The sequence below is a fragment of the Varanus komodoensis genome, unplaced genomic scaffold, assembly GCF_004798865.1.
Source record: "Varanus komodoensis strain SLA01 unplaced genomic scaffold, ASM479886v1 scaffold11, whole genome shotgun sequence".
NCBI lineage: Eukaryota > Metazoa > Chordata > Lepidosauria > Squamata > Varanidae > Varanus > Varanus komodoensis.
This window is the reverse complement of record NW_025335317.1, coordinates 6,884,202-6,912,029: the sequence shown is the minus strand read 5'-3', so window position 1 is coordinate 6,912,029 and position 27,828 is coordinate 6,884,202. Positions and strand designations below refer to the sequence as shown.

At 48.8% G+C, this 27,828-nt stretch overlaps 1 protein-coding gene across 1 annotated transcript; it reads left to right on the top strand.

Annotated features, from left to right (window-relative positions):
- The first annotated feature begins 172 nt into the window (after window positions 1–172).
- MAT1A (methionine adenosyltransferase 1A) lies at window positions 173–26,256 on the top strand. Its single transcript, XM_044420327.1, has 9 exons — window positions 173–608; window positions 13,039–13,116; window positions 14,243–14,365; window positions 15,170–15,282; window positions 15,554–15,697; window positions 16,444–16,662; window positions 19,012–19,194; window positions 20,643–20,776; window positions 22,410–26,256. Exons 1-9 carry the CDS (start codon window positions 512–514, stop codon window positions 22,510–22,512), a joined length of 1,194 nt encoding a protein of 397 aa, XP_044276262.1. The 5' UTR covers window positions 173–511; the 3' UTR covers window positions 22,513–26,256.
- The last annotated feature ends 1,572 nt before the right edge of the window (window positions 26,257–27,828 follow it).

The window sequence follows — 27,828 nt, the reverse complement described above, 5'->3', positions numbered from 1 at the left end:
CCCAAATCGCGCCGGGCGGAGCGCGCGGCCAGGCGCGCGCCCGGGCGCCGCCGCGCCGGCGAGGGGCTCGCTCGCTCCCTCCCGGTCTTGGCGCGAGGCAGCGCGCCCTCCCAAGGGCCTCCCCTGATGAGCCGGGCGCTTTCGCTTTCCCAGGGGCGGGGAGGGGGCCAGGAGGCTGCCGGAGGGGAGCACGCCGTGCTGCCGCCGCGGGCACGGGCCACGCGCGCGCACGGGCCACGTTGTGCGTCGGGAGGTGTAACCCGAGGCCGCGATTTAAAGAAGGCAACACGCACGCACAGACGCACGCGCGCACACACACACACACGCACAAATCCAGGCCGGGCTTTCGCGGCTCACCTTGGGAAGATCCCCGACGTCAGCCTGCTGGAACCGCGCGATCCAGGAACCTTTCCAGCGAAGGCGCCCGCCGAGCCGCGCGAAGAATCATCCTCATAATAGCAATAATAAATACGTATTCAGCGCTGCCACTGCTGCTGATCCCTGCACCATCATGAATGGGACGCTGAACAACCTGCACGACCACGCGCTGAACGAGGAGGACGGCGCGTTCATGTTTACTTCGGAGTCCGTGGGAGAAGGGCACCCAGGTAAGGCGGAGCCGGAGCGGTTGCAGGGAGATCGGGCGCGCATGCCTGGGTTGTGCTCGGCTCCTTGGCTCGTGCACCCGAAATCGCGGAACGCTTCTTGAGACGTCCCCGTCCCCGAATCCGTACCCCCTCGCGGGTGACACGCAAATAGCGGTCAAAAAATGTGCGTTTTTAACAAGCAAGATCTCTGGCATGCTTCTTTTGGACCCTTTCGGGCATGCCTCACGCCCTGAATACTTCCAGATGTGCGCTGCTATAGACACAAATCAGCCAAAACGACTTTAAGATGCTTGCGAATGACACGAGACACAAACTGCACATATGGACTAGGAAGGATTCCCCCACCACTGAGCTGAATCGCTCCTGCTCCTGTGTGTACGTTTCCAGCTTGACTCTCTCTTGGGGTTTGAATCCTCTGAAGCTGTTGTAGTTAGAGGGAGGCTCAGGTCACCATGGATTATTTGGGGTTTGTTTTGAAAACCCAGTTAGAATGTTGCATTTTGCAAAACTCTTTGGTGCTACTTCAAGCACAGCATGCACATATTCTCAGTTGGCCAGAGTGCATTGCCAGCCAACAGAGAACTGGCTGAAAACTTCTCTGACATGATCTAGCGAAAGCTTCTATCCTCATGAAGAACACCAGATCCCTTTAATAAATTTAGGAGGGGGCCGCTTTAATCTTGTCCTGAACCGCACACCCTCTTCGCCTGGTGGAATCCTCCCCCATGCTTCCCATACCATCAACCTGCAAGTAACTGCCGAAGCAGTTGTGCAGCATCCGAAGACAGGTTGCTCCAGCCTGCCTCTCCTTTCCTACACATTAATGTCCATGTGGAAAGGCAAGATGACAGGACTGGGCATTCCCGTCATTTCCCTAGTTGTCGTAAAAGTGCAGCAATTGGCTGACTTCATAGAAAAACCGCTATGATGCTTATGCAGGCAGCTTGATAGTTATCTGCCAGATTTCGTGCATGGATACTGTAGCTCAAGTTTATTTTATCTGGTAAGCATGAGGACAAGGCCAGGGAGGTGTGGGAGCTCATTGTCTGCTCGGTTGTGTATGTGGCTTTGTAGTGCTCGCAGTGTGATTCAGGCTTTCCTTTACATAACAGTAAGCAGGATTTTTTGAAAAAATGCAGGAGAACCAGAAGGAGTGTTGTGAGGCACAGTCCTGAAGTCCATGTTACAGCATCTGTGGAGCTGTAGCAGCTGGTGGATGCCGCTCTCCATAAGTAGTCTTTCCAGAGATGTCTCTTTTACCCACTGCTATTGCTTCTTGGCCATCCATGCTCCATTTGGGAGCATGCACAAAGGACATGCTTTGAGGGGCAGACTGGGAGAAGTTTCCCCTGTAATGGGAGCAAAAGAGGTGGCTTGGTTGAATTTTCCTTCGTTGTTCTCCAAAGATGAATAAGAAAATAATGCCCCAAGAAGAGGCATTTCCCTGACACACAGTTCTGTTGGTGTAGGCTCAACAGGGCTTTGTTGATTCATCTGCCACAGCTTCTCCTCCCATCCTTGACCAGGTTGTAGAATTTCCCTGTGGATTATTGCAAAGTAGAAGGACTAAGTAAAATTCAGATGTATGGAACAGGTGATGGCAGAGTTTGTGCGTGTCTCAAGTTTCACTCCTTTTATCCCTTGTATTCTCTAGGAATCTATACCACCTGCTCGCCAGACTAAAACACCCTCTGGTCACTGCAGAAAAGCTACGCTCTTCCATAGCATGGATGAGTTCTTGGTTCAGTTCATGGGGTTGATGTCATGAGACTGAGGCAAAGCATCACTGTGGCCATCCATATTTTCAGTGACTTTGATTCCAACATGCTGATGGAGGCTGCGTCTTACCTTGTTGTTTTCAACTTTTGAATTACATTCGAGGCCTTTTCCATCTCAGGACATGACAGCAGCCTAATGAGTCAAGTGAAATAGACCCTCTCCCTTTTTTTCTCCTCTGCGTCAGTATCCTAAACGTACAGGTGATTCAGGCCAGGTCCTCTTATCAGTATCCATGATGTTAGATTTACAGTGGCCCATTCACCTGAACAAGAGTTAATGATTGATGGATTTTTCTAAAAGGGTTAATGATTGATGGATTTTCAAGACATAAGCCCTCACCGGGTACAATTTTCAAATAAAACAGAATCATATGTAAAATCCTCAATCTTTAAAGATATATACCCTCCTAACATGAGCAGTCCACATCATTTGAAGGGACAGCAATGAATCAAGTGCAGATTGGAAAAAAAGTCTTCAATTAAAATAGAATAGTGGTGGAGGCACACAGATTTTTAAGGGAAATGAATTCCATAATGTGGGATCACTGCCTAGAAAACCCTGTACCAGTTCCTTGTCATGCGGAAACCTTTGTCGTGGACATCAGTGCATGGACAGGAACGTGTGAACCAGTCTGGATTCTTCTGGCTGAAATGTGCAGGCCAGGTTTTTCTTCAAATGTGCTAAGGTGCACAAGTCTTTCATCTGTTCTTAAAATCCAAATGTGCCCCTAAGATTCTTGAATTTACCAAATTCTCTAGCAGCTTTCCATATGGGCAGCCCAGCTGCTACACCCATTCCCATGCTGAATAGGTTCTCACCACAGTGAAGTGACCACATGTTGCTTGGCTTTTGGGGCAGGCCAAGACATTTTTGCTTGCCAACACAGACAATTTGGATCCAGATTTAGTCGTGCTTTGAGTAGACCTCTGGAAATCTTTTAGACTTCAATTAGTTGTGGCTGACTGAAGTCTCATTCAGTTCACTTGTGCTTCTGATCAGCTGCTCCCATTCATGGAATTTTCTAGAAAGCATCATCTTCCATATGTAGCCCACTTTGCTTTCCCTCTGTCTCTTTTCCTTTTCCATGTCAGGAAAAAAAATCAAAAGGGAATCACTGTGCAGTGTTTTTTTGTGGGTGGGGTAGTGTCAGGAGGGGCCTTCTGTTTGGACGTGGATCCAAACCAATGTGTGGAAGCTGCTAGATAGCCTTGGTTTGTCCTGTAGGAAATCGAGGGTGTTGGGCCCAGACCTGTGACTCAGCCTTTCACCCTTCCTGCACCTTGACTCGCTTGTACTCCTTGGATTTTACTGCCGGGCTGTAGTTGCTGCTCCCCGGTGTGTGAGTCGGGTACAGCTGTGCAAAAGCTACAAGGAGAAATAAGCAGAAATGTCTGGGTGTACCTAACGTGAGCAGAAGGACTGATGCTGAAGAACCAGGTAGATGATGCAAACCTTGGTCAGGCATCTCCCTGGATAATCCGGTTTCTCCTGGGTGAGGGTGAAATTCTAGTTCATGTTATCTTCACATCATACCAAAGGCCACTTTAAACATAAGTGAAGAGTCGCACTTTTCCTGGGTGGTGGAATTGTATTCTTGAGCACTAGCCCCGTTGTGGGGGAGAGGTGTTCATCATGCACTTCATTTCAATGTGATCCCCCCTCCGCATCCCCCACATAACTGCAGGGATGTGTCTTTGGTCTGTTTCCAGGACGGGGATGCTTGGACTTGTCTGCACAATTAGCTTAAAGTACTACAGGCCCAGTGCTTGATGCTGCTGCCTGTGTCTGTACCACGTGATTGTGTGATAGGGCCTCATGAAAATTCACTGGAGTGAAGGCTCAGCCTTGGAGGGATGGGAATGTACTTGAGTTCTGGCTGCCCCCTGAGACCAGGAAGCCGTGAGATCAGATGGGGCTGGTGAGAGGCAGCAATCCTGCATCATCTGAGCCACAACCAGGGCTGCGGGCAGTGTTGGCCCAGGATGTTCCGCTAGCCAAGGCAATGGAAGAGGAGGCAGCCCCCTCCGTTCCGTCAGCACAGAGCATCCCGGGTGGCAGCTGAATCTTGGCTCAGCAGAGTGCTTTGCTGCCCCTCAAGTCAACAGTGCATGTTTTGGCCACTTCCTATTCCTTCGGCCTCTGCCACCGGAGAGGGCTTGCTGCTTCCTTTCTGGGGCAAATCCCCCTCCACTCCCAGAATGCACCAGCAGTTGTACCCCTGACTTCCACAGGTGTGCTAGACTGCAGCCCAGCCAGCCTCACAGGGCAGTTGTTGTGGGGATAAGACTGAGAGGAGGAGGAGGAGAATGATGTGAGCCACTTTGAGTTCTTTAAAAAGTAAAAAGGGGGGATATAAATCAAATAAATAATAGAAAATACAGTAGGTATTTTGTCTTCAAAACTGCACCTGCACTTTTTTTGCTGCCATGTTACTGCACAGCTGAATTCAGGCACCAAGTGCTATTTTCACAAAAGCAAAGTCAAGTCATTGCTCCCTTTTTATTTTGCTGCCCTGCTACCAAATTTCGGTGGCAAATTTGCTGTTGGGGGGGTGTGCACAAATAGGCCATGAGGATTGCATCAGCCTCGGCTGCAATCTTAGTTAATTAGTTAATCAGCTAATCTTAGAACTGGAATTAAGTGGGCCTTACTTCTCAGTAGAAATGCATAGCATCACTCTGATTAACTAACTGCTGCATTGTGTGCGGAAAGAAATTTTGTGCATGTTGTGTGCGTTTTGCCCATACTTGAAAACATGCTACAAATGCCATTACCCAAATCGCTCGAACAGACAGCGTAGTTAAAAATCATCCAGGGTGTTCTCTCTTTTCCCTTTGGTTACAGTCTTCATTTTTGCAACAGGTTTCTGAGAAGCGCAAGGTCAGCCATCAAAAGGTCTTGTTGTAATAATCCAACATGCACATGTGTCCCAGTCACATAATGTCAGGGTTTGAGCAAACATGTCAGCCGGAACAAATGTTTTCCCTAAAGGACTATTCAGTATCATTTCACTTGGTTTTGGCAATGCTTTCCTTTTGGTGCTTTTTTCAAAGTTAGACGCTGGCACAATTTCAGTTTAAACACCACCTCTGTGACCAGAGTGTCACTTCTTTGCAAATTTCATCAGAAATGTCAATAATTTTCAATTTCGTAATATAAACGAGAGCCATGTTTTCAGGAATTCGAGTTTCAGGAGGGTCATGTTTGCTTTTGCAGTAAAAACAGAAGTTTTGCACTCGGTCTAGCTATTCCCTGTCACCCCTGTCCAGGAAGGCACCTGGTTTGGACATGGGCCAGGGAGAGCAGGGTCAAAAAAAACAGATGTAACAGTGTCCATCTCTGGTTATTTATTTTATTTTATTTATTAAAACATTTTTATGCCGCCCCATTCGCTGAAGCCTCGGGGCGGCTTACAACAATAGGTGTCCTATTATGGTTAGGTGTCCTATTATGTGTATTTTATATTAAAAGCAACTACAGGGGAAGTGGGGAACTGAATATTGAATCTTTGCTCTCTAGGGGTAACAGTAGTTTAGGAATGAGGGGAAAAACTTAGATCAGGGAACTACAGAGTGGAAAGGATTCTCCCTTCTCCCTTGGCATTACAGCCCTTTTCTAATTCAGCTCTGCATGGTTAGAGTTAAAACAGCTTTTCCCCATTTGGGTGTCCTCCAGATGCATTGGGCTACAACTTCACAGCTGGCTCAGGATTGCTGGGAATGGCAAGGCAACCCATCTGCATGGCACCTGGGTGGGAAAGGCTGATTAAAATAGTAAATTACATCTTGCGCATTTTGGAGGGAGATCAAGTTGCAGGTCACCAGCATCATGACTCTTGGAATGACACAGCCGCAGCGCATTCTGGATAGCCCTGAGGAAATTCGTTTCAGCCTCCTATACTTTGCCGGGCTGTTAGACTAACACAGGAGAATCCCCGGGAGGTCTTGGCGACCTCTGTGCAGGGCAAGCAAGAGACCTGAAAAGGAAAACAAAAGTCCTCCAGACTCATCATTAGCTGGGCGTAAAGGGCGGGTTTGCACAATTCTCCTCGGGAATTTAGCCATGCACTGTGGGTAAAATTGCCAAGGGGTTCCTTTGCTCCTGACAGTCTTTTGGCTACGGCAGGGTAGGTGCCTCTTCGTCTCTGCCATCTTTTCCCTCTCGTCCTCTCACTTGTGTCCCAGGCAACACTGCAAGGGCACAGAGGCGAGGGTGGCAGCGGTCGAAGGTGCCAGGTGGCTCTTTGGTAACTGTCATCAACCTGAAGTTCCCGCCAGTGTCAGGAGAGCAGAAGTTCGGGGGGGGGGGGGCAGCGCTGCCCCAATGCCGCTGCCCCCACCCACTGCGGCCGTTGCCCTCCACTGTGGCTGTTTGTGGGCGGAGGGTCGGTTGCATCTCCCATGGAGGGGACCCAGCCTGATGTGTCAGCCTTGCCTGCAGCTCCCTGGCTTAGTATCTTTTACGCTTACATGGGCTAGTGTTTCTTCTGGGCTCTGACATTAGGCCATGGGGACTTTGCTAAACCCCGCTACAATACAATCCATGGCCAGTTGGGGTGTTTTATAACTCACCCAGGAAGAAGGGGGGGTTCGTGTTACATGCTCCCCCCCCCCCAGTGGCCTAAGCTGCCTTGTGAGACTGTCCTACTCAAAACATCTAGGGCCATTTCCACATAGGTAACTTCAAGCAGTGCTTGTTTTGATTGCTCTATAATGCAAACAGGCACCTTAAATCAACTGGAAGGCGCACTGGTATTCCCCATGGCTCTTCATCTCAGGAATAAGGATGGAAAGAGCCTGCAAGCCTATACCCATGCCAGGCAGGACTGTGTTCCTTTACCCTTTCCCTTTTCTTCTTCAGCACTGTGGCTTACAGAATTGAATTCAAGGCCTATTCCTAGAACACTCTCCTGGCAGAGCTTTTGGGATTCAGGTGTCCAAGAGGTCATTTTAAATTCTTGTGGGTTTTTTGCTGCAGGATGTTATCAGTTCCCTGCATTCCATCAGTAGGTGTTCTTCTTGTCACACATGTCTTTAAAAAAGGAGCTCTAACCTTTATATGAAAGATGACCATAGATATTTCTAGACATGGTATGGATGTGGGAATGGAGTGGGGGTGGGAATGCAAAAGGTTGAAACCTGCTGCAACGGAGGGCGTTTTCTGTTGTGGCACCCGAGCTGTGGAACAAACTTCGCAACAGGGCTTGCTTGGCACTTCCATTGTTCTCTTTCCAGCACCAGGTGAAGATCCTATTTTTCCCAAGAATTCTCGATGAATTTTAGCTTCACACTGTTTTACATTCTGTATTGTATTTTACATCTTTGCATTGCTGCTTGATTTCACTCTACTTTCCCCCTATATCTTGCAACTTTTGAAGTATGTACCGTATTTTTCGCTCTATAAGACACACCTGACCATAAGACGCACCTAGTTTTTAGAGGAGGAAAACAAGAAAAAAATATTCTGAATCAAATGGTTTACTAAACTATTTAATAAACTATAACAGATTACAGTAATACCATATTTCAACCTTGTAAAGTGAACAGCAGTCAACAGTGGCATTAAGAACCATCATCACTGTCATTAACAAAAGAGAGACTTTAAAGTTCGAGTACTCTTCTAGTTTTCGTTGAACCATAGAACTCATCATCACTAGAGTCAGAATTTATGAAGCTCTGTTGCTCACAATCACTGACATCACTTTCTTAGTCAGTAGTGGAATTATTGAAGGAATCCACAATCTACACCAGTTATACAAGAGCTGCTGCAGACAATTCAATAACAAATCTAAAAAAGCCAGTAATGTCCACGCTGCCCTACTAGTAAATAATAGAAAAAAACTTCTAACAAAAAATGAGATATTGTACGGTAAATCAAACACACAGCGGACTAAGTAGCCTTTGAAGAATAAACTTCATACACGAAGGTAATGCTGTTCAAATATCCACTGATCCTAAAAAAAATGTGTCTGATCAACTAACACATAACTGATCCATGGAAAGCTTCCTGATAATCGCAGGCACATCCCCCATCACTTCCCCATGGGCTTCATTAAAAGACGGATTGCCATTTGAAAACACACACCGACCTGTGATTAACAGCTCTCACCTGCACCAGAGGAGGGGGCAGAGCAGGGCGCGCCGAGTGCGTGCTGGCCAGATGTGGTGCAGCCGGACCAGCAGCGTGCCGGCAGTGGTCTTCCAGGCAGTGCGGTGGCAGCGGCGGCAGCAGGTCTTCCCGGGCAGTGGGGGTGAGCAGTCCGTCTCTCTGTGCGGCCGGTGAGTTAAAGCCCGTGGCTCTTCCTCCTCCGCACCTCTCCCCCTGAGCAGCACAGCTCTCACCTGCTCCGGGGTGGGGGTGGAGCAGGGCACGCCGAGCGCGTGCCAGCCAGGTGGTGCCACGTGGTGCAGATGGCCGGCAGCATCCCAGGCGTTGGGCACACACACATTTGCTCTATAAGACGCACAGACATTTCCCCTTACTTTTGAGGGGGAAAAACGTGCGTCTTATCGAGCGAAAAATACGGTACATCTTTATACTGTGCTTTACATGGTATTTATGTTTTAGATAGTTTTACATTGTTGTGAACTGCCCCAAGAGCTTCGGCTGTTTGGCAGTATTCAGTTCTAATAAATCGATGAATAAATATGAGCCAGATCCACCTGTTAGAGCAGAGCTGGCTCCAGCACTAGGCATTCCTGGACATCTGCTGAGGCCCACATCTCAAAGGGACTAGGAGGGACAACACGTGGCCTTCCAGAAATTTTTGCTTACAGTGCCTATCATCCTTCATCCATGGGGCTGTTCAGCATTGTAGGCCAAAACATCTGGAGAGCTTCTGGTTGACCACTTCTGTGGTTGAGGGCCTACTACTGTGATGGAGCTCCCTTCATCTGCTGCCATCTTCATCCTGTCCTTTCATCTTCTTTCTTGGCTGTTCAAGCAAAGATAAGAGTGGAGGTAGACCTACGTCCATTACTTCCCTTGTGCTCTTCCTTTGGGCATCTGTGTGGATCAGGTCCAGAGGGAAGGGACAGTTGGTGGGACCAATGACAAGCCTTTCAAGTTGCCTCCACTTCTCCAAGCAAGTGGGAACCATGGTGAGGAGGAGGAGGAGCAAGAGCAGCTGGGAACCATGGTTGTGAGAAAGTGGACTGGCTGAAGGAGGGGGCCATAGAGGATGTCTTGTCCAAGGGCCCTCCAAAACCTGAACCATGCAGAGGTGCCTGGGGGCCTGGTGGTGCCTCCCCAGTACCCCGCAGAAGCTGAACCCATCAAGAACCATGGCTTCCTCAAGCTGCACATCAGCCGTCAAGATGATCAGCGAAGGCATCCCCGTGCTGGTCACATCCCATTCATTACTACCAACTATGCAATGTTTCTTGTCGGGAGTTTGTATGCTCAAAGATGCAGGCACACCTGCTGACCTCATTGGCCGAGGTGAACAGGATGCAAGAGGAGAGCCCCGAGATTATGTCTTTCCCCCATCCTGGAAGTAAGACCCACTCAGCCCAGTGGGACTCGTTTCCAAGTAGACTTCTGTGGAGTTTGCTGCCTGTCCTTGTGTATGGGAGTGAGGCAAGGGTTTTAAAGGCAGGGTCCGTGCTGAAGCAAGGATCACGTGCACCCAAGTGAAAGTGGTGTTGCGATGCACATAGGCCCAGTGATCCAAGTGGATGGGACCTGATGCAACAAGGCCTGCCTGTTTCTGACTGCCGGGCCAGACCTCTAAAAAGTCACCAGCCGGGGTGTTATATCAGCCCAGCGTCTCATGTAACGCCATCTACGAGCTGCAGTTAGTAACTCAGTCTGAGCAGACGGTTCTTGCTCCGTGCGTGGCTGGCACTGTACTTGTGCCACCGCTTGACGCGTGCTCCAGCGTGCGACCCCTTGCGTTCCATGGGGCTCGTTCCCCATGCAATTAATTCGGGATAGGGCTGCACTCTCAGGAATGCAAAGATCCCCTCAGCTGTTGCTGGGCGAGGCTTGCTTTATTTGTGGAGTGGGAAAGGAGTCCGGGGCAGAGGCTTGCAAAAATCAATAGCCATAATAAGCAGCCCTCAGAGAAAACTGTTTTTGCCTGGCTTTGCAGTGCGCCAGGCAGTGGGGACTTTTCTCATCTGGTTTCCAGGGGTTGAGGAAAATGGGACAGAGGACTAACTTTTGCTGACAGTCTCTTTTCCTGAGGCTTATGGGGCTGGCTTTATCTCATATTAACATTCATCAGTGTAATAGTAACATGCTACATTTCTATACTGCCCTGTAGCCAAAGTTCTCTCTGGGCAGTTCACAAAAATTAAAAGCCCAGAACACTCAATAAAACTTAATGTGTGATGCTTACAAGTTCAAAGTGAAATGCAAACCGAGTTTTTAAAAATTCCAGCAGATCTACGAACACGGCACTTTAGTTATTGGATTTCTAGTCTGCCTTTCCACCAAAAATGGCCCTCCTGGCAGCTATTAGCACGAGATTAAAACAAAATTGCAATTAAAACAACCATCACAAGTGAATCGAAAGCTCCAACAGAAACACAATAAAAGAAATAAACAGCAGTGACACAGTAGTGAGCTCTCTGTCCCCCTCCAGCAATGGAATAGCGCTCAAGCCAAAGGCCTTCCAGAATGCCATCCGAAGGCTTGGCTTCTTAATTCAGGACTGGCTTGAATTAGGAGGACTGCAGGATGCCAATCCTAGTAAAGCCTAGTGCTTGAGATTCAGCGGGAACCTTAATAATATTTGATCTGTGCAGGAATATTCCCTCCTCCCCACAATTGCCTCCACCCCAACACTCTCCGTATCCTGCCTCTTTTTGGATTGTCCTCCCCTTCTGCCTCTGCTCCTCCAAGCCTTAACCCTGAACTAATCCCAGGGGAAATATAGGCCACATCACACAATAGGATGCCTGGGAGCAAAATGAGAACCGGATTGTGCTGTGTGTATATGCTCAAGGCAGATGTGAAATAACAGCTGGACCTCCCACAGCAGGTGCTCCGGGCATGATGCATATCGCTGGGATGTGGTGCTTGCTTGCTCACACCAGCGTGAGTCTCATGCAGCGAGCATTAACTGGTTTATGGCAGCTTATCAGTATCGATTTCCTGAGTAGCTAGGAACCGGCACTTCTATAGCAGCTGGAAGAAATAAGACGAGGGTTGTAGGCTGAACCAAGTCACTCAGGGGAGCTTGGAGTACATGTTCCAGCTGCAGGAATGTTTCCTGGGCTTGCAACGAGGTCTCTTGCTGGAGCAACCCGGTCTTACTTCCTTTTGCTTGATTTGATGCTTGTCCCTGTACGTCCTGTAGCCCGTCTTTGCTCCCTTTCATGCTGACAGCACCTGTGTGAGAGGCAGGCCAAGCTGAGAGCTTCGCAGCCAAATAAGGACCAAGAGGTGTGCTCTGCCTGCATTTCCCAGCGCTGAAAAGTCAGTCTGGGTGGCCTTCATCGCTGGGACACATGCATGTGTGTATGCACCCCTGCTGAGAATCGTAACATTTGCTCACACCCTTCCATGCAAAGGCAGTATTCCAGGAACCTGGGATTGTTCAGCTCTGGATAACATCTCTCTGCACCCACTCCCCTTTGACTTGGAGCCGAAACATGAGGAGCAAGCATGTATGTCCAGACATGCATAGATACATTGCAGGGAGCCATGCGCACTGGTGGCTGAATCTGCAGTATCTGCAGCATATCTCCCCTCTCCGAGCATTGGAGTGCGGGTCACACTGGTATTAGGACACACACCTGTACAGATCGATGCTTAGGGCTGCACAAACCCCACCTGGCATTATTGCTAATGGGGCTTTTTCTGACCTGCTGAATGCTTCAATGGAGGTTGTCTGGGATGATTGCTAAGAGCAGACCTGGGGGGCTTGCGCAGTGTGAGAGTTTTGCAGAGCAGGATGATCTGTATAAACAGAAATGGAAATCGCTGGTTCCGCAAGAGCCTGAACCGGTCCTCAGAGCAATTTGGGGAGAAAAGCCATTTGAATGGCTATGTTAGGGCCCTGTTTTGCTAGCGAGGTGAATATATTCTTATCTCACTTGGCCTGTGCTTTTTTGTTTGACTGTTTATTGGCTTTAGAGCCCACCCCTTTAGCCACACGGCTCCCATTTATGTGCGCATACCTTTTGTGTGGGCAAATGCAGCCCAAGGATGGGTTTCTCTTGTCTTTGATCCATTAGCTTCTTCGTATGAGGGGAGATAAATGTGCCCTAAATTTAAATTATTAAATCAGCTATGCACAACCTTTCTGGCCCCAAGAATCACATGTGATTGGGGTGTACATGCGGACCAACACACTTGTGCACACACATATACACGAATGCATATTCTCTCTCTGACTCTCTCTCTCCCCTACACACACACACACACACACACACACACAGAGCACACAGCACACTGATCTCGATACACATCAGTTTATCTTCATTAACAGTTTCAGGGAAGGAGCAGTTTGTATGAAGATCTCTGCGGGAACAGTAGGAAGTCCAGGTGGCGGGGAACTTGGCCCCAGGTTCACATAAGGGGGCAGGGGTGGTACACCCTGCCTTAAACCTTTCTCCTTCACAGCTCAGAGCCACAAACTTGCCCCGTGTTTTTATGATGGTGGTGAGTTTCCCTTCAAACGCGCAACTCTGGTCTTTTTCAGACAAGATATGTGATCAGATCAGCGATGCTGTACTTGATGCGCACCTGGAGCAAGACCCAAATGCCAAGGTTGCTTGTGGTAAGAGACTGATGCTCTTCTCCTTTTACTAGCGACATGCCTGGTATTGCACGAGTTCATGGGGGAAGTAGACGGCCCATATCTTGCAGGGAAACCTGGCAGAAGTAGGGGGAAAGCTGTGTTCCACTCGAGCTGCATCCCAGGTGACTTCTCCCTAACCTTTGTTCCACAGAATCCAGTGGGAGCCCTTTAAACCCTCACCTGGGCTCCATCTGTTGGTCACACCTGAGTGAAACAAAATGTAGCCATGAAACTGGCATTTAGGCATATATATGTGGGGATCCACAAAGAAATAATGGGGATCAAGGAACAGGAGAGAGCCAGGGCAAAGAGAAGGAGACCCACCTCTCTTTGCACCCCATGATTTCTTTGCAGGTCCCCCTTGAGACCTTTTGTCTTCGCTTGTGGGAGGAGTGTCCCCTGAATGGTTTCCACCTGAAGGAGGGCAGATATATATGAATGCTTGTATGGTATGGAATATAAGATGTATATGAGCATTGCTGTGGCTTAATAAAAAAGACACTGGACTCCAGAGTGTGAAGATGTGGCTGCAACCGTCTGCTCAGCCTTGAAACTCACCCCTAGGCCTGACATTATGTCTTACCTGAAGCTACCACAGAGGCTTGTTGTGTGCATGAATGAGAGATGGTAAAAGAGATCTAGTGTGGTGTGGTGGTTGGAGGATTGGACTGGGATCCAGGAGATCCAGTTCCAGTCCCCAGTTGGACATGAAGCTCACCAGGGGACTCGTTGGCCTGAGGAATGTCTTGAGAATAAAATGGAGGGGAGAAGAAGGACCGTGCAAGCCAGGTTAGGTTCCACGCCAGAGGAAAAAATGTGGGAAGTAAATGTAATAATAATCAGTAATCCACAGTGGGCCAGGAACCACGTCCGCTGCCCAGATCTCCTCTGAAGAAGCTGGAGATGATAATGCAGCAACTATACAGCCAGCGGAGGAATTGCCTTTATTTGTTGTGTGAAAGGGCAGTGGAATATTCCAAGGAATGAAACAAGCTTGGAGGACTCAGGAGTCCAAAGTCCCTAGCTACCTGGGCTGCTCTTCTTGTCTGGGACTTCTCCAGCCAGCCCAGGAGGGCCCCCTCACCTGTCTTCCTTCACTCTGTAGAGACGGTGTGCAAGACAGGGATGGTGCTGCTCTGCGGGGAGATCACGTCCAGCGCCGTGGTGGATTACCAGCAGGTGGTCCGAGACACCATTCAGAACATCGGCTATGATGACTCAGCGAAAGGTTGGTGGGAAGATCCAGCCCGGCCCAGGCCTGGCTCTCTGGTCAACGCAGAGCTGTAGAACGAGTCCGTCTTGGTTTGCTCTGCTTCGAGGAGGAGGAGGAGGAAGAGGAAAAGCCTGACGCAATTCGGCCTTAGGAATGGTCAAACATTTGCAGGAGAGCAATGCCAGTTCCTTTCATAAGGCTTGCAAAAGGGTATTTATAGGACAGCCAGAGGTTATCTCGGGGTCAGAGCCCTGGATTTCTTATAGAGCTATCCCTGCTATTCACGCCAGACTTGGCCTTTTCAATTTAGTGTTGCTGGGGCTAGAAGTAGGTATCAGGTACCGCTTATAAGTAGAGCTGCTGCTAATATTGGGGGGAAGACAGGGCTGCATGCAACACCGTGTGGTTTGGACAGCGAGGGGCAAACGTTACACCTCACCCATTAAGCACTCCCTTTCTCTGACAAGTCATCATGCAGCGGGGTCGCTGCACAAGAGAAGAAGTGGCTTACCCTTCTTCTCCCAGAGGCTTGTTTTCCTAAACAGGCACACTAGGGTTGGGGTGAACCTGTTTGGAATCGGTCCCTCCAGAACCCAGGCACTTCCTCTCATGGTTGGCCTAAACCTGAAAAGCGAGCTGAGAGTCTGAGTGCTTGTGGCCCCCCAGCTGTGCAACAGGCAGCCCTCCCTGCAAGCGCACTCAGCAAGTTAAGGTTCTCTCCTAAGGGCTTCTCATGCAGATCTTAACGCACAGGCAGGTTCATAGTACGAGACAGAGAGAAGATAAAGCGACCCGTCCTTTTGGGATTCTGCCCCACAGGCTTCGACTACAAGACCTGCAATGTTCTTGTCGCATTGGAACAACAGTCGCCCGATATTGCCCAGGGTGTCCATCTGCACAGGAGTGAAGAGGAAGTTGGAGCCGGGGACCAGGTGATCGTCTCGCCAGTGGTTTAAGGGGACAATACGGTGGGTGGGTGGAGGATGCTAGGGGTTGGGGGCAGGATGTGTACCAAAGCACTGGATGGGGCAAGGCATCTTTTAAGAGCTTTGAGAAGGAGGTGATGGGAAGCTGGTCTTGAATGTCTGGGGTGAGGTGTCGTGTCGTCCGAAAGGGTGAAACAATGTTGGCAGAGGAGTTTTGGGTGAGGGAGAGGCATCCCAGCTGCCGAAAAAGGATAACTGGACATCTTTCCCCTGTCAGGGCCTGATGTTTGGCTACGCAACGGACGAGACGGAAGAATGCATGCCCCTAACCATCATGCTTGCGCACAAACTGAATGCCAAAATGGCAGAGCTGCGGCGGAGCCGGATCCTCCCTTGGCTTAGGCCTGACTCCAAAACCCAGGTGAATTCAGGGGTTGGTCCCCATTTTCTTCTCAATACCTGGGGGGCAATACTTGGCTGCCATGAGGCGGGTTAGGGGAAACTCATTTCCACACACTGTAGGGTTGATTGTTCAGCTGACTGGCTAAAGGTTTCATGAACATTCAGCAGTGCCCCTCTATTAGGGAGCTGTGTTCCTAGCATTCCCAGCCAGCATGGCCCAAAGTGAGGGTGATGGGAATTGTAGTCCAGCAACGTCCGCCAGGCCACAAGTTACCCACAGATGCTGCAGATGCTCCTCTTGGGAACTAATTCTCTGACACAGCTAGGATACTATAAAACCTCTTGGCAATTGACAATGACTGGAAGCCCAAGATCCATCAGTGGAAGGACTCCTTTCTCCTCGTTGGAGGGACCATGTGCCCCTCTCCCAAGCCTTTCTGGAGCATCCGGGAATGTTCTTGAAGGATATGAATGATGCATCAGGGTGGGGGCTCCAGCAGTTGTAGGATGGGGGAAATTGCTCTTCCTAAGCTTGTACAAAGTGCTGGTACCCAGTTTATGCAGAATAGCTGTTGAACCCAGGGCTGAGTCAAAGGCTTCAGCGTTAGCCTCCCATGAGGATGGAAGCCCAAAAAACGGGTGTACAATTTTCAGGAGTCCAAAATTATTTGCAAGTGCTGGAAGGGTGCTACAGGGCAGTGGATTTATCTGTCGCCCCCTTTCTGCCACGGTCCTTTTATTCATTCACTCTTTGTTTGCTTCCAGATCACAGTTCAGTACATTCAGAAAGACGGCGCTGTTATCCCAGTGCGCGTCCACACCATCGTCATCTCCGTGCAGCACGACGAAACAATCTCTCTGGACGCCATGCGCAAAGCCCTGCACGAGCACGTTATCAGGCCTGTGGTTCCAGTCAAGTACCTGGATGACAATACGGTTTATCACCTGCAGCCCAGCGGCCGGTTTGTCATCGGTGGGCCGCAGGTGTGTGTTTCACTAGCAAAGTCTTGCCCAAAGTCTGTCGGGATTCACCTTCTACTTTCCTGAGCCACAGATTTATGGGTACCTCCTGTGACAGTCCAGTAGCTCCGATGTTTAAAAATGTAGCCGAGGCACACTTTTCCGCTCTGAAACTCAAACTGAGGGACATACTTCCCTTGGGAAGTACACATTCGAAGGTGCTTACTAGAGTGTAAACAAGTAAGAATCGCCTTCAGCAGCCCTGGCATTTAAGGGTTGATTTCAAGGAAACCTTGCATACTTGGCACGCAGTCTCTCTGTGTTGCAAAACATTCCGGGAACTGTTCTGGGATGCATGCACAGAGCTGGCTAAACTGGACTTTCCTCAGTGTTTCTCTTTGTGAGCTGGAAATGTACAACTTTGTGCAAATGTTAGAGGATAACTGGTACTGGTGAATCTTCCACCATTGGTAACCACCCCCATGAGGAATTCCTGATGCACCTGGCGGGGGGGGGGGGGGCGTTCCAGCCCCCATTCTGCCAGTGCAGACTGAAATCCAGTGTTCTAGTGATCTCTCAAAGAGACTTTTCCTCTTTGAGTCTCCCCATGACACACGATCGCTCCAGAAGGCCTGGCTGAGGATTTCTCACTGCTCAGAGGTCCACGTTGAGGTTATTCGACATGCTAGTCTTCTCCTGTCTAACATTTCTGGTGGCTGTTTCATCGCAGCTGCGGTATCATTTTGCAACTTCATTTTATCTTTTTGAGGGGTATTTTTTTTTGTATTTTGGTTTTCATATTCAGTGAACGATTGATTGACTGTAGTGTTTTATTATTGGGAGCCTTCTGCTAAGAAAAAAGTGTATGATATTTTTTGAAAAAGAATGAACTGGCTGATAACTCCGTCCTAAACCCACAATTAAGTCCCATTGGAACCAAATCTGTTGGCTTCAGTGGGAATTATTTGTAGGTATGTTTGCTTAGGCTTGTGAATTGACACTGCTAAGCCGTGATTCTCATTATTTTTCATATTTCTATTTTTATATGATTTTAAAATTATTTTACATGATTTTTACAACCATTCAGCAAAGCCAAACATCAGCAAAAACTGCTGAGAATAGAAGACTAGAATAGAACTACAAACACTTATAAAGGGGGAAACAAAACAACATAAACAAAATAAAACAAATGCATGCACACACACCCATATAAATACACAGTAATGATTAACAATACATTTTGCTGGTCTTGAAATTGTTACTAATAACATATATGTATACATATATGCTCACACTCTAGACAGCATACTAAAAAGCAGAGACATCACCCTGCCAACAAAAGTGTGTATAGCCAAGGCTATGGTTTTCCAGTTGCAATGTATGGCTGTGAAAGCTGGACCATAAGGAAGGCTGAGTGCCAAAGAACTGAGGCCTTTGAATTGTGGTGCTGGAGGAGACTCCTGCGAGTCCCTTGGACCGCAAGGTGATCAAACCGGTCAGTCCTAGAGGAGATCAACCCTGACTGCTCTTTAGAAGGCCAGATCCTGAAGATGAAGCTCAAATACTTTGGCCACCTAATGAGAAGGAAGGACTCCTTGGAGAAGAGCCTAATGCTGGGAACAATAGATGGCAAAAGAAGAAGGGGACGGCAGAGGTTGAGGTGGCTGGATGGAGTCACTGAAGCAGTCGGCGTGAGCTTAAATGGACTCCGGGGGATGGTGGAGGACAGGAAGGCCTGGAGGAATGTTGTCCATGGGGTTGCAATGGGTCAGACACTACTTCGCGACTAACAACAACAACAGTGCTCACACACAGCACACAAATATTCAAGCTTCCTGTTCCAGATCACTAATATAGCTCGAAGTAGGTTGCCCAAAAGTTGGAATGTGTGTTGAGACCAAGTTGCCGTTGATAGTACAATTCTCTCATAGAACGCCAGTGTTGTGAGCTCCTCGGTGCCTTGTGTGATTGAGGGTGACGACTCATCTTTCTATCCCCTGAGAAGGCGTCTCTTGGCCCCCGTCAGGGCTGATAAAGTCCCCTTGTGGTGGCCAAAGGATCAGCATTGTCCTCCGTACACCATTCTTTAAGGATGCCGGTGCATTGCTGGATTGCATCCTGGAAGCTGATTCTTCACACACAGGTCCTAACGTGAGCTGAGTGCCAAAGGGGTGAAAGACAGGAAAACTGTTCCAGCATTCCAGAGCATTTCTTCACAGGCCTTTTGATCAGCAGCTTCCATTTGGCAACTCAAGGAACGCCTGCCCTATACGCACTTCCTAGGCCACCATGATCTTCAGGGGAGTCCCTGTTGTTGGTGCTGCAGCCCTTGGATTTCTTTGGAGGTGATACAGATCCAAATCAATTTTGCAGGGCGACGCTGGAGTGACTGGCCGGAAGATCATCGTGGACACTTACGGCGGATGGGGAGCTCACGGAGGCGGAGCTTTTTCCGGCAAAGACTACACGAAAGTGGATCGGTCGGCAGCGTACGCGGCCCGCTGGGTTGCAAAATCCTTGGTGAAAGCGGGACTCTGCCGCCGTATCCTGGTCCAAGTAAGTTCCACGTTGCATCTCCAGCTTTGCATAATCTTGCAGCAGTCAAGTGGAACTCCAGCCAGTGTGGTGCAGTGGTCAGAATTAGAGGTGCGTGAGGATTCTGTTTTGTGCGGAAAATACACTGGATTTCCTCACTTTGGCTTCTGGACTCCCATCTGCTTTGCAGCAGCCCAGCATCTGAGTTCCCGGTGAGTGCGGCCTGTGTTTGTGGAGCACTCACCAGGAATCAGACTCGCTGGAGAAGACCCTGACGCTGGGAACAATTGATGGCGAAGGGAGAAGGGGACAGCAGAAGATGAAGTGGCTGGATGGAGTCACTGGGGCAGTGGGTCTGGGGCTGGGGGGACTCCAAGAGGTGGCAGAGGACAGGAGAGCCTGGAGGAATGTTGCCCATGGGGTCGTGATGGGTCGAGCACAACTTTGCAGCTAAACACCAGGAATCAAGACCCTTGCAATTCACAAGCAGCACATCTTCCATGCCTGCCACTCCTGCCAGCAGGAGCAAGTGGGGAAGACGGCTTGTTGCCAGGAAGTGTGTCGGATGCACCCGCTTGCAACTGCCCTCTTTCGCATCCGGCTGCTGCTCACGATGGGGAAAGTTGCCCGGTGTGCCTTGAGCAGTCCGTGTGTGTTCTTGACTCAGCTCACTTTGCGGGGCCAGGCCAAGCCTGAGGGGAAATTTACAGACTCTGGCAGGATGGATTTGAAGGGGTTCATCCCAACCCTAGTTAGAGTCTTGGACCAGGGATCCAGAAATCTGGGTTCTAGTCCCTCACAGCCCCACTGGGTTCTCAGCACCTGGAACAATGACTGGGTCCAGCCTAAGAGATTCAGCTTTATGCTGGAAGGTGCTTCAAAGCACTGGGTCTATATTGTCTCAGCAATCCGTACCATAACTCTGGAAGAAAGGCCAGTGCTGGATTTGTAGAGTTCAGTCCTCTTCATCCTTCCACCCCATTTTGTTTTTGAAACTAAGACACCCCAGTATGTGAGAGATGTGCCAAATCAGACCAGAGACCTCTCTGCTTCCGTGTTCTGGACACACAGTGGACAACCAGGACCTTGTGGGAAGCCCACCACAAGTAGGACATCCTGGCAGCAGGCCCCTCCCTTCCATCCCCTCTTTGTAGTGGTTAGAGTGTCAGACTGCAATCTGGGAGAGGCAGGCCTTAGTCCCACTTGGCCACAAAGCTCACTGGGTGTTTTTGGACCAGTCACTGGCTCTCAGCCTAGTCTCCCTCACAGATAAGACTGAGAGGAGGAGGAGGATTATGGAAGCTTCCTTGAGTTCCTTGACTGGGAGGAAACTGTGATAACAAGTAAACAATTTGCTTCCATCACAGATGGTTGGTTTGATGCCCTTCGCGGAAGCAAGATGCAGCTGCGCAGTGACGCATGCGGCACGTGGGTAAACCAGACTAACTCTGCTGCCTCTTCACTCTTAGGTTGCCTATGCCATCGGCGTGGCTGAACCGCTCTCCGTCTCGCTGTTCACTTACGGTACTTCCACAAAACCCGAGCAGGAGCTGCTGAACATCGTCCACCAGAACTTCGACCTTCGCCCAGGAGCCATCGTCAAGTAAGTACTTTACCAGGGTCTTTCTGTGAAATGGGCACAGATGCCCCCACCCTCCTGCCGAAGGGCCCCAAACTCTTATTGCTGAATTGCACATGTTGGGAAAATAGAATGGCATTTTCGATTCTGGTCGCCTAGGGAGCTTCCTCGAACAGAGCCACATCCCAGCTGGAGCAGGGGTGTGCTGAGCCATCCCCCCAGGAGAATTTTACCTAAACTTTGGTGGGTCAGATCCAGCTTCTGTGGCGTGCAAGTGGCAGGCATGCTGTCCATTTTCTCTATTTTACAGTGTGATTGTAGTAGGGAAAACTGACGCAGGACACGGGGGTTCGTGAGTGCTAGCCTCTTGTGCAACACTGAGCAACAAATTGCGTGCTCTCCCTCCAAGGCCAGGTTTCAGTCGCTGCGGCTTGTGCTATTCCGTATGCAATCTTCTTGCAGAATGGCGCTGCTGCTCGTCTCCTGTGACCGAATATCTGGCGGTTGGGCAGGCCTCCAGGGCTGTGCTCAGAGGTTGGCTGCAGCCCGTGCAGAATTTTGCCAGCTGGGGAGAAAGGCTCCATTCCAAGCACCGGACTGACTGTGCTGCTGTTTGAAACCTGTGCTCCCATTGGGTGGCAAAAGTGCAAGGGTGGCAGCGGATTGGCCAGGAATAGCACATTCCCCTTTCATTTTGGAGCCCTGCAAGCCAGCAGCCCTGTGGTCCCCTCTGTCCCCTGCTCCTGCAGCCGAGAATGATTTATGGCATGCACAGAAGCTAGCCATGCTCCAAAAAGAGGCACGGGAAGTAAATGCAGCGAGAGAGTTCCCCCTAACTAGCTTGCGGCAGCTGCTTGCTGTGAGACAGACTCGACTCGCTCAGGGGCCGCCTAGGCTTGTGAGGTTGTTCCTTGCACCTGCTCTTATGTATTTTCTTCCAGGCAGTGCAGGGAAAAATGAAATAACGTAACAATCCAATACAGTTGGATTACTGTAACGGGCCCCCTGTGGGGCTGCCCTTGAAGACGGTCCGGATACTTCAGTTGGTGCAGAATAGAGCTAGCAGGATGTTAATGGGGACCGGCCAGTTTCCACATATAATGCCGGTCCTCTACTGGTTACACTGGCTGCCAATTGAAGTCCGGGCCCAATTTGAGGTGCTGGTGATGGCCTATGAAGCCCTAAATGGCTTGGGTCTGGGATACCTGAAGGAGCGCCCTCTTCCCTATGTGCCCTCCCCCCGCCCCCCCTGGAGATCTGAGGCAGAGGCCCTGCTCCAGGAGCCCTCTTTGAAGGAGATCTGGATGGTGGCTACCTGGAGGAGGGCCTTCTCTGTGGTGGCGCCCTTACTATGAAATACACTCCCCAGAGAGGTTTGCCTGGTGCCAACGCTATATTCTTTTTGGTGTCAGGTGAAACCCTTCTTATTTTCCCTCTATTTTAATGTTTAATTTATTTTAACTGGGGTTTTAGTATATTAATGGTCAGATGCTGTGAGGTTTGTTTTATTCTGCTTATTTATTGTAAGCCGTTCCAATCCCTGTTTGCAAAGGATGGGATAGAAAAGCTTTTAATAAACAAACAAACAAAATATCACGTCATAATGTTTTGCTCTCGTTATGTCTCCCCCTGCTTCTTTTCTTTGCTGAATAATAAGGGACCTGGATTTAAAGAAGCCCATCTATCAGAAGACTGCCTGCTACGGTCACTTCGGAAGAAGTGAATTCACTTGGGAAGTTCCCAAGAAATTGGCCTTTTAGCCATCCTGGGGCCAGCTGGAAGGAATAGGCATTCCGTGGCAGAGGGTGCTTCCGCTGACCATCCTCCTCTAAGCTGAGAAAATGGAGCAAGTTCCTTTCATGGAAATCAACACTGTTTCGTGCTTCCACACCCACGCACATGCAGACGATAAAAAGTCCAGTTGGATACCGCTATCCTTGGTCCCGGCAGCTGCTATTTTTTGGTACCAGTGAGAAAGACAACTTGGAACTCGGGCCCACAATGAAATAATGGAGTGCTTGCCTATGACCTGACCCTTCTTCCACCCTCTCGTAATGTCTGTGTGAGAAGAAAATATTCTCAGTATTTTCAATAATCTTCCTCACTGCAATTGGACAGTTAAAGAGTCCTGGTTCTAGTCTTCTGCCCAAGATGGTGGTGGAAACAGTTCCCAGGCTCTTGGTACAGAGAAGGATAATTAACCTGTGCCTGAGTCTTACCTTATCAGAAGCGTTTTTTCAGGCTTTTAAGCTTCCTTCCACCTGTCAGTTTCTTTTTCTTTCCTTTCTTTTTCCTTTCCCAACTTTCTGCTTTTTAGTAGCCTTCCAACAAACACTTTAGATGGGTGCCTTTTATGTACAAGTTTACATATCGGTAAAGTTGCTGGAGCCCGATCTAGGCAGGGCTACATTATCTATAATAGGCTTTAAAATGAAATATCCAACAGCAACCCCAAACTGTTGCTTGCAAGCCACACGCCTCCGCCAAGGGCCAAGCTATTGGGACTACATGGAATGTTCACAAGCATTCCAACAGCTCAGAGGAAAGTGGTCAGTGGTGGAGCTGGTGTAATAGTGTCACTTTCGCAAGGGAAGTAAGACGTCAATTGGGGATGGTGAGCTGTGTGAAATTGGGAAGAAGCGGGGTAACTGAGGGAGGCCAAGGGATAGGAAATGGAGTGGAAAGAGGGTGCAGAAGCGGGATAGCCAACAGGGGTAAGGCAGATGAAATGGGAGGCTGGACGGGAAAGAGCAACAGCAATGGGGAAATATAAGAAGAATGATTTGAGGACAAAGAGACGAGGTGGAGCGTCGATGCTATACTAGTCCAGAATAAAAAAGAATCAAAGGTGAGCGTGCTGGGGTGGAGGGTGATTCAGTGATGGGTGGGGGCGAAGGATGACAAGCGTCGTCTGTGCAATGAAGTGTGCCATTTAAAAGTGCTGGCCCATCCGGGGGTGGGGGCCATTTGGACTTTCTTCTGGCAGCAAATGCTTGGGGTCGGCACTGGATGCAGGAGATTTACCTGCAATGGGGGAGATCGGCAGGGGCGCTCAGGCTACTTGGGGATGCTGGGCCAGGGAGCCAAAGGGGTGGGGAGTGGGGTGGGGAAACTTTCTGGGAGGGTTGACTATGCAGATCGAGTTGTAAAGAGGCCTAGCAAGCACTCGCTCCCCCAAACAGTGATGCACTTTTTAAAAGGATAATCCTCTATATAGACAATTTTGTTTTGCAGCATGGGATCTAAAAGGAACAGAAACTGTGGAATAGGCAGTGGCAGTTTTGTGATTCAGCACTTCAGACTCTTCTCTCAGTATCTTACTTTACTATGTAAAGCTTTACACACTCTTGATGGTGCTATATAAATTATTATTAATAATGCTTGGCTGAGAGCTCTCAGCGCCTGAATCCAGTTGGAGCATCATGAATGCGTCTTCGTTCGCAGTGCTGTAATTCACCCTGGGAAACTGAAGACCCTCGCAGTGCCTTTGTAACAGAGCCCAGTGGTTTGTTTCACACCAATCCTGTCCTCTCCCGTGTCAGTGTAACAGTGGTCTGCATGTCAAAAGGAACTTCCTAGAGTGCTCTTCTACTTGTAGTGATAGGCTTGGAAATCATGTGCTTTTTGTCACAGATATTGGAACTTTATCTTTTGAATACCAAAGAGGCAGAGAGAGCTGACTTTTAATTTTAGATTCCTGACTTGTGTTTGTAATAGCAATGAGGAGGCAATGACTGAACTTTCCAGTAGATGGCAGTAAAACCCACACTTGGTTTAGCAGGTTTTAGTTAAGTCATGGAAAACGGGGTTTTAGTCTTATTCACAATCACCAGGGACCAGCAGCTTAAAAACAATGCAGCCTGGATTACTTGCTGAAGAACTGGGGAGCTCTATTCTAATAACAATATATGGGGTGTTTTGCTTTTAAAGTGGGGGCTGATTAAAGTTAAATGAACTTTTTGGAAAATTCTGTTTTTACCAGCTGAGGGGAATTAATTGGTGCCTGAACATCTGAGAAACTTTCGAAGTAGTTCAGCTGGCAACATTGATCATTTAAAGAGAATTCATATGGTTTCCTATCTGGGGTGAAATTTTGGGGAAGTCCGTTGCTGCAAGGCCTCACAGGGCAACCCTTTTTAGATACAGGTGAAGGAAGAATTACAGCCTTAAATTAATTTAATATCATTAACCTCATTTTTAAAAAGGGGGAACCTCTCACGATTCCTTCCCTTACCACCAGTTTTATCTCCTTTTATTATAGCAGCTTTCCCCGGCTGCCCTACAGACCTGTTAGGTTACAATTCCTAGCATCCCCAGGCAGCATCCCAACAGTGAGGGATGATGGGGGTTGTAGGTGGAAGCATCTGAATGGCCAAAAGTTGTCTCTGCCTGTCTTAAACTCAGATGTTTCTGCTTCTGCTTATTTTCTGCTTCCCCTTATTTCCCCCAAACCCTTTATTTAAAACTCTGTTCTGCAGGTGCTCTCCCAGCTCTGACTCCATGCATTTTTCTTTCCCACTTGAACAAGCCGAAAAAATGGGAGCTGAAATGGGCTCCCAAGTGATCTGGGAAGTTTGAAAATGGTGGTCGGGGGTGTGGTCTCACATCCAGGCTGTTCTCCACGGCTCACCCCAATCTCACCCAGGTGTCAGTGGCCTGGACTTGCTGGTGAAACGGCAAAGGATGGGGGTGTGTGGACAATTACGAGGTGGCAGTGGTCCATTTAAAATGTGCCCCTCGGCTTTCTTTCCTGGAGATGTTGCCAGGGGAACAGAAGCTTTCAAAGCAGTCTGCTTAGCTGTGTAAGAGGAAAGGGGGCACGCTTCCAAAGTGAGGCAGGTAAGGCGTGAAGGGGCAGAACCCGAATGGGGAGATGCAGCCAGCAAGCAGGTGCCTTCGCTTGCCAGACAGAGGATTCTCGGGCAGTTGAGAGCAACCTCCGTGGAATCCTGGAATAGTTGTTTTGGAAGGGGCCACTGTGGCCACTGGGCCCAGACCCCGCCCAAGGTAGGACTCCATGCTCAAGCATGATGAGTGCAATAGGATAACGCTTCCCAGGAAGATGCTAGAAATATAGGGAGAAAGGCGCAAAGGAGGCAAAATGATGCCCAAATTTTGTGTGTTAGATGGCGACTCCATCTTGCCAAGGAAAGTAGCACCCTTTCCCCAAGTGCTTTCCACAATTTTACAGCCGAGGAGCTGTTTGCTTGATGTGATCGGGCAGCTGGTGGCTTCTATAAGCCGCTGAGAATGGCATCCCACTTCTGCTGGATGGGTGGGCAAGCTGCCGAGCGGAGGGGAAGCTAGGGAGAAGTTTTGCTGTTCAAGTCTACCTAAACCTTGAGAATTTTCCCACTGATACTGTTCCAAAATTGAGGCAATATTGACACACACACCCCTTCTCTCTTTTGGGATGGAACTGTCTTGACTCTGTCGAACTGGTCCATTGTACTGACAACCAGTTTGGACAAAGCTTTCTGTTCAAATAAATTCTGTATCATGGATTTGTCTTGTCATTGTTCCCCTTTGGAAGTCATCTAGCATGTCCAAAATTAAACATAGGGTGTTTGCCAGGCTGCTTGTCAGGTGAAAGATCTACTGTTTGTGTGTTTGGGCTTGATTTATGCTTACATTAGAATTGGGCAAAGCTGATACCAGATATGCCATTGTGTTCCTTTTCACTGTGGAACCAGTGGAGGCAAAGTCACTGGCGTGGCAAATACAGTCACAGATCCAACCCCTTGTTCACTCTGCACACGAGTGAAGGAAATGAACCGACAGCATGCCACTGTGTTCAGAGCTGTGTGAACGCAGCCAGCTTGCACAGTGACAAACACACCATCAGGTATTGCTTTTGCAGCACAAGTTTAGCTTGCCGTGAACACCTTTGCAGCAGTCCAGTAAGAGAGGTCCTTTTCACGGCTGCGATGCTCACAGCATATGGTAAGCCCTCGGCAGAGTTTTGACGTCAATGCTGACAAAAGAGTCTACCTATTCTAAGAACTGTACAGGGATTTAATCTACCTGCTTACGGGCCAAAAGATAACTGGTCTTGGTCTGAAAGGGTCTAACTTGGTGTCTTTGTGCTTTCCTACACGTAGAGAAGAATGAGGAGCAACTCTTGCTCTGCTCAATGACTGTTCCTTCCTTTCTCATGTGATCACCTCTGATTTTTCTTTTCTTTCTTGGATGGATTCACTGCAACCTCACAACGGAATAATGGATGGCCAAACTAGAGTCTCCAGCACTTTGCAAATTAGTGCACAAGATGATTTCAATATCTGGAGGAGTTTGAAAAAAAATAGAATGTATCTTAAGGTGGTAATGGATACAGAATCATGGAATCACACAGTTGGAAGGGGCCTGGCAGGCCCTCAGGTCCAACCACCTGCTGAATGCAGGACTCAAGTCGCCCATCCAGATTTCAACCCAGGCTGACCCTGCTTAGTTTCCAAGATCAGGCAGGATCAGACTGATAGCCAATGACCTGCTGATCCTTCAACATGACTCCACTCCAGCATTCTTGCTAACTCAGTTGATTGCCTCTGAGTGTCTTTGTCAATGCACTGGAAGCTTTGCAGGGCGTTATGGCTGGATGCATCTGTTAAATAAGAGAAGTAGCAAGAGGGCAGTCATAGGAACAATAGTATAAGCCTTAGCAGTACTTCCACGTCTGGGGTTGGAACCAACCTCAGTGATACGTAGTGTGGTGGATCCATTGAAATCAATGAGATTTAGGTGCGCCCCACTACATGTGAGCATCTTCCTCTCAAGGCTTGGACAAGTGGCAACAATTTTGATTTTTAAGTGCTGTTGAGGAAGACCCTTTGTTCACGGAAGGCATTCTTGTGCAATGTAGCTTTTCATCCTACCTAGATGCAATAGAGTCTATATTGGCTCTTATTTATTTTATTTTATTTTTCCTGATTTGTGCACACTGCTTCCAAATCTTTCCAGGTAAAACTCATCCATCACGACTCACATCCTACTGGCTTTGAGAATTGCAGTTGAAGGACACTGAAGTCTGGATCCAACCCCTTCTCAGAGACTTTAGGGTATTTCGTTTGACTTGTAAT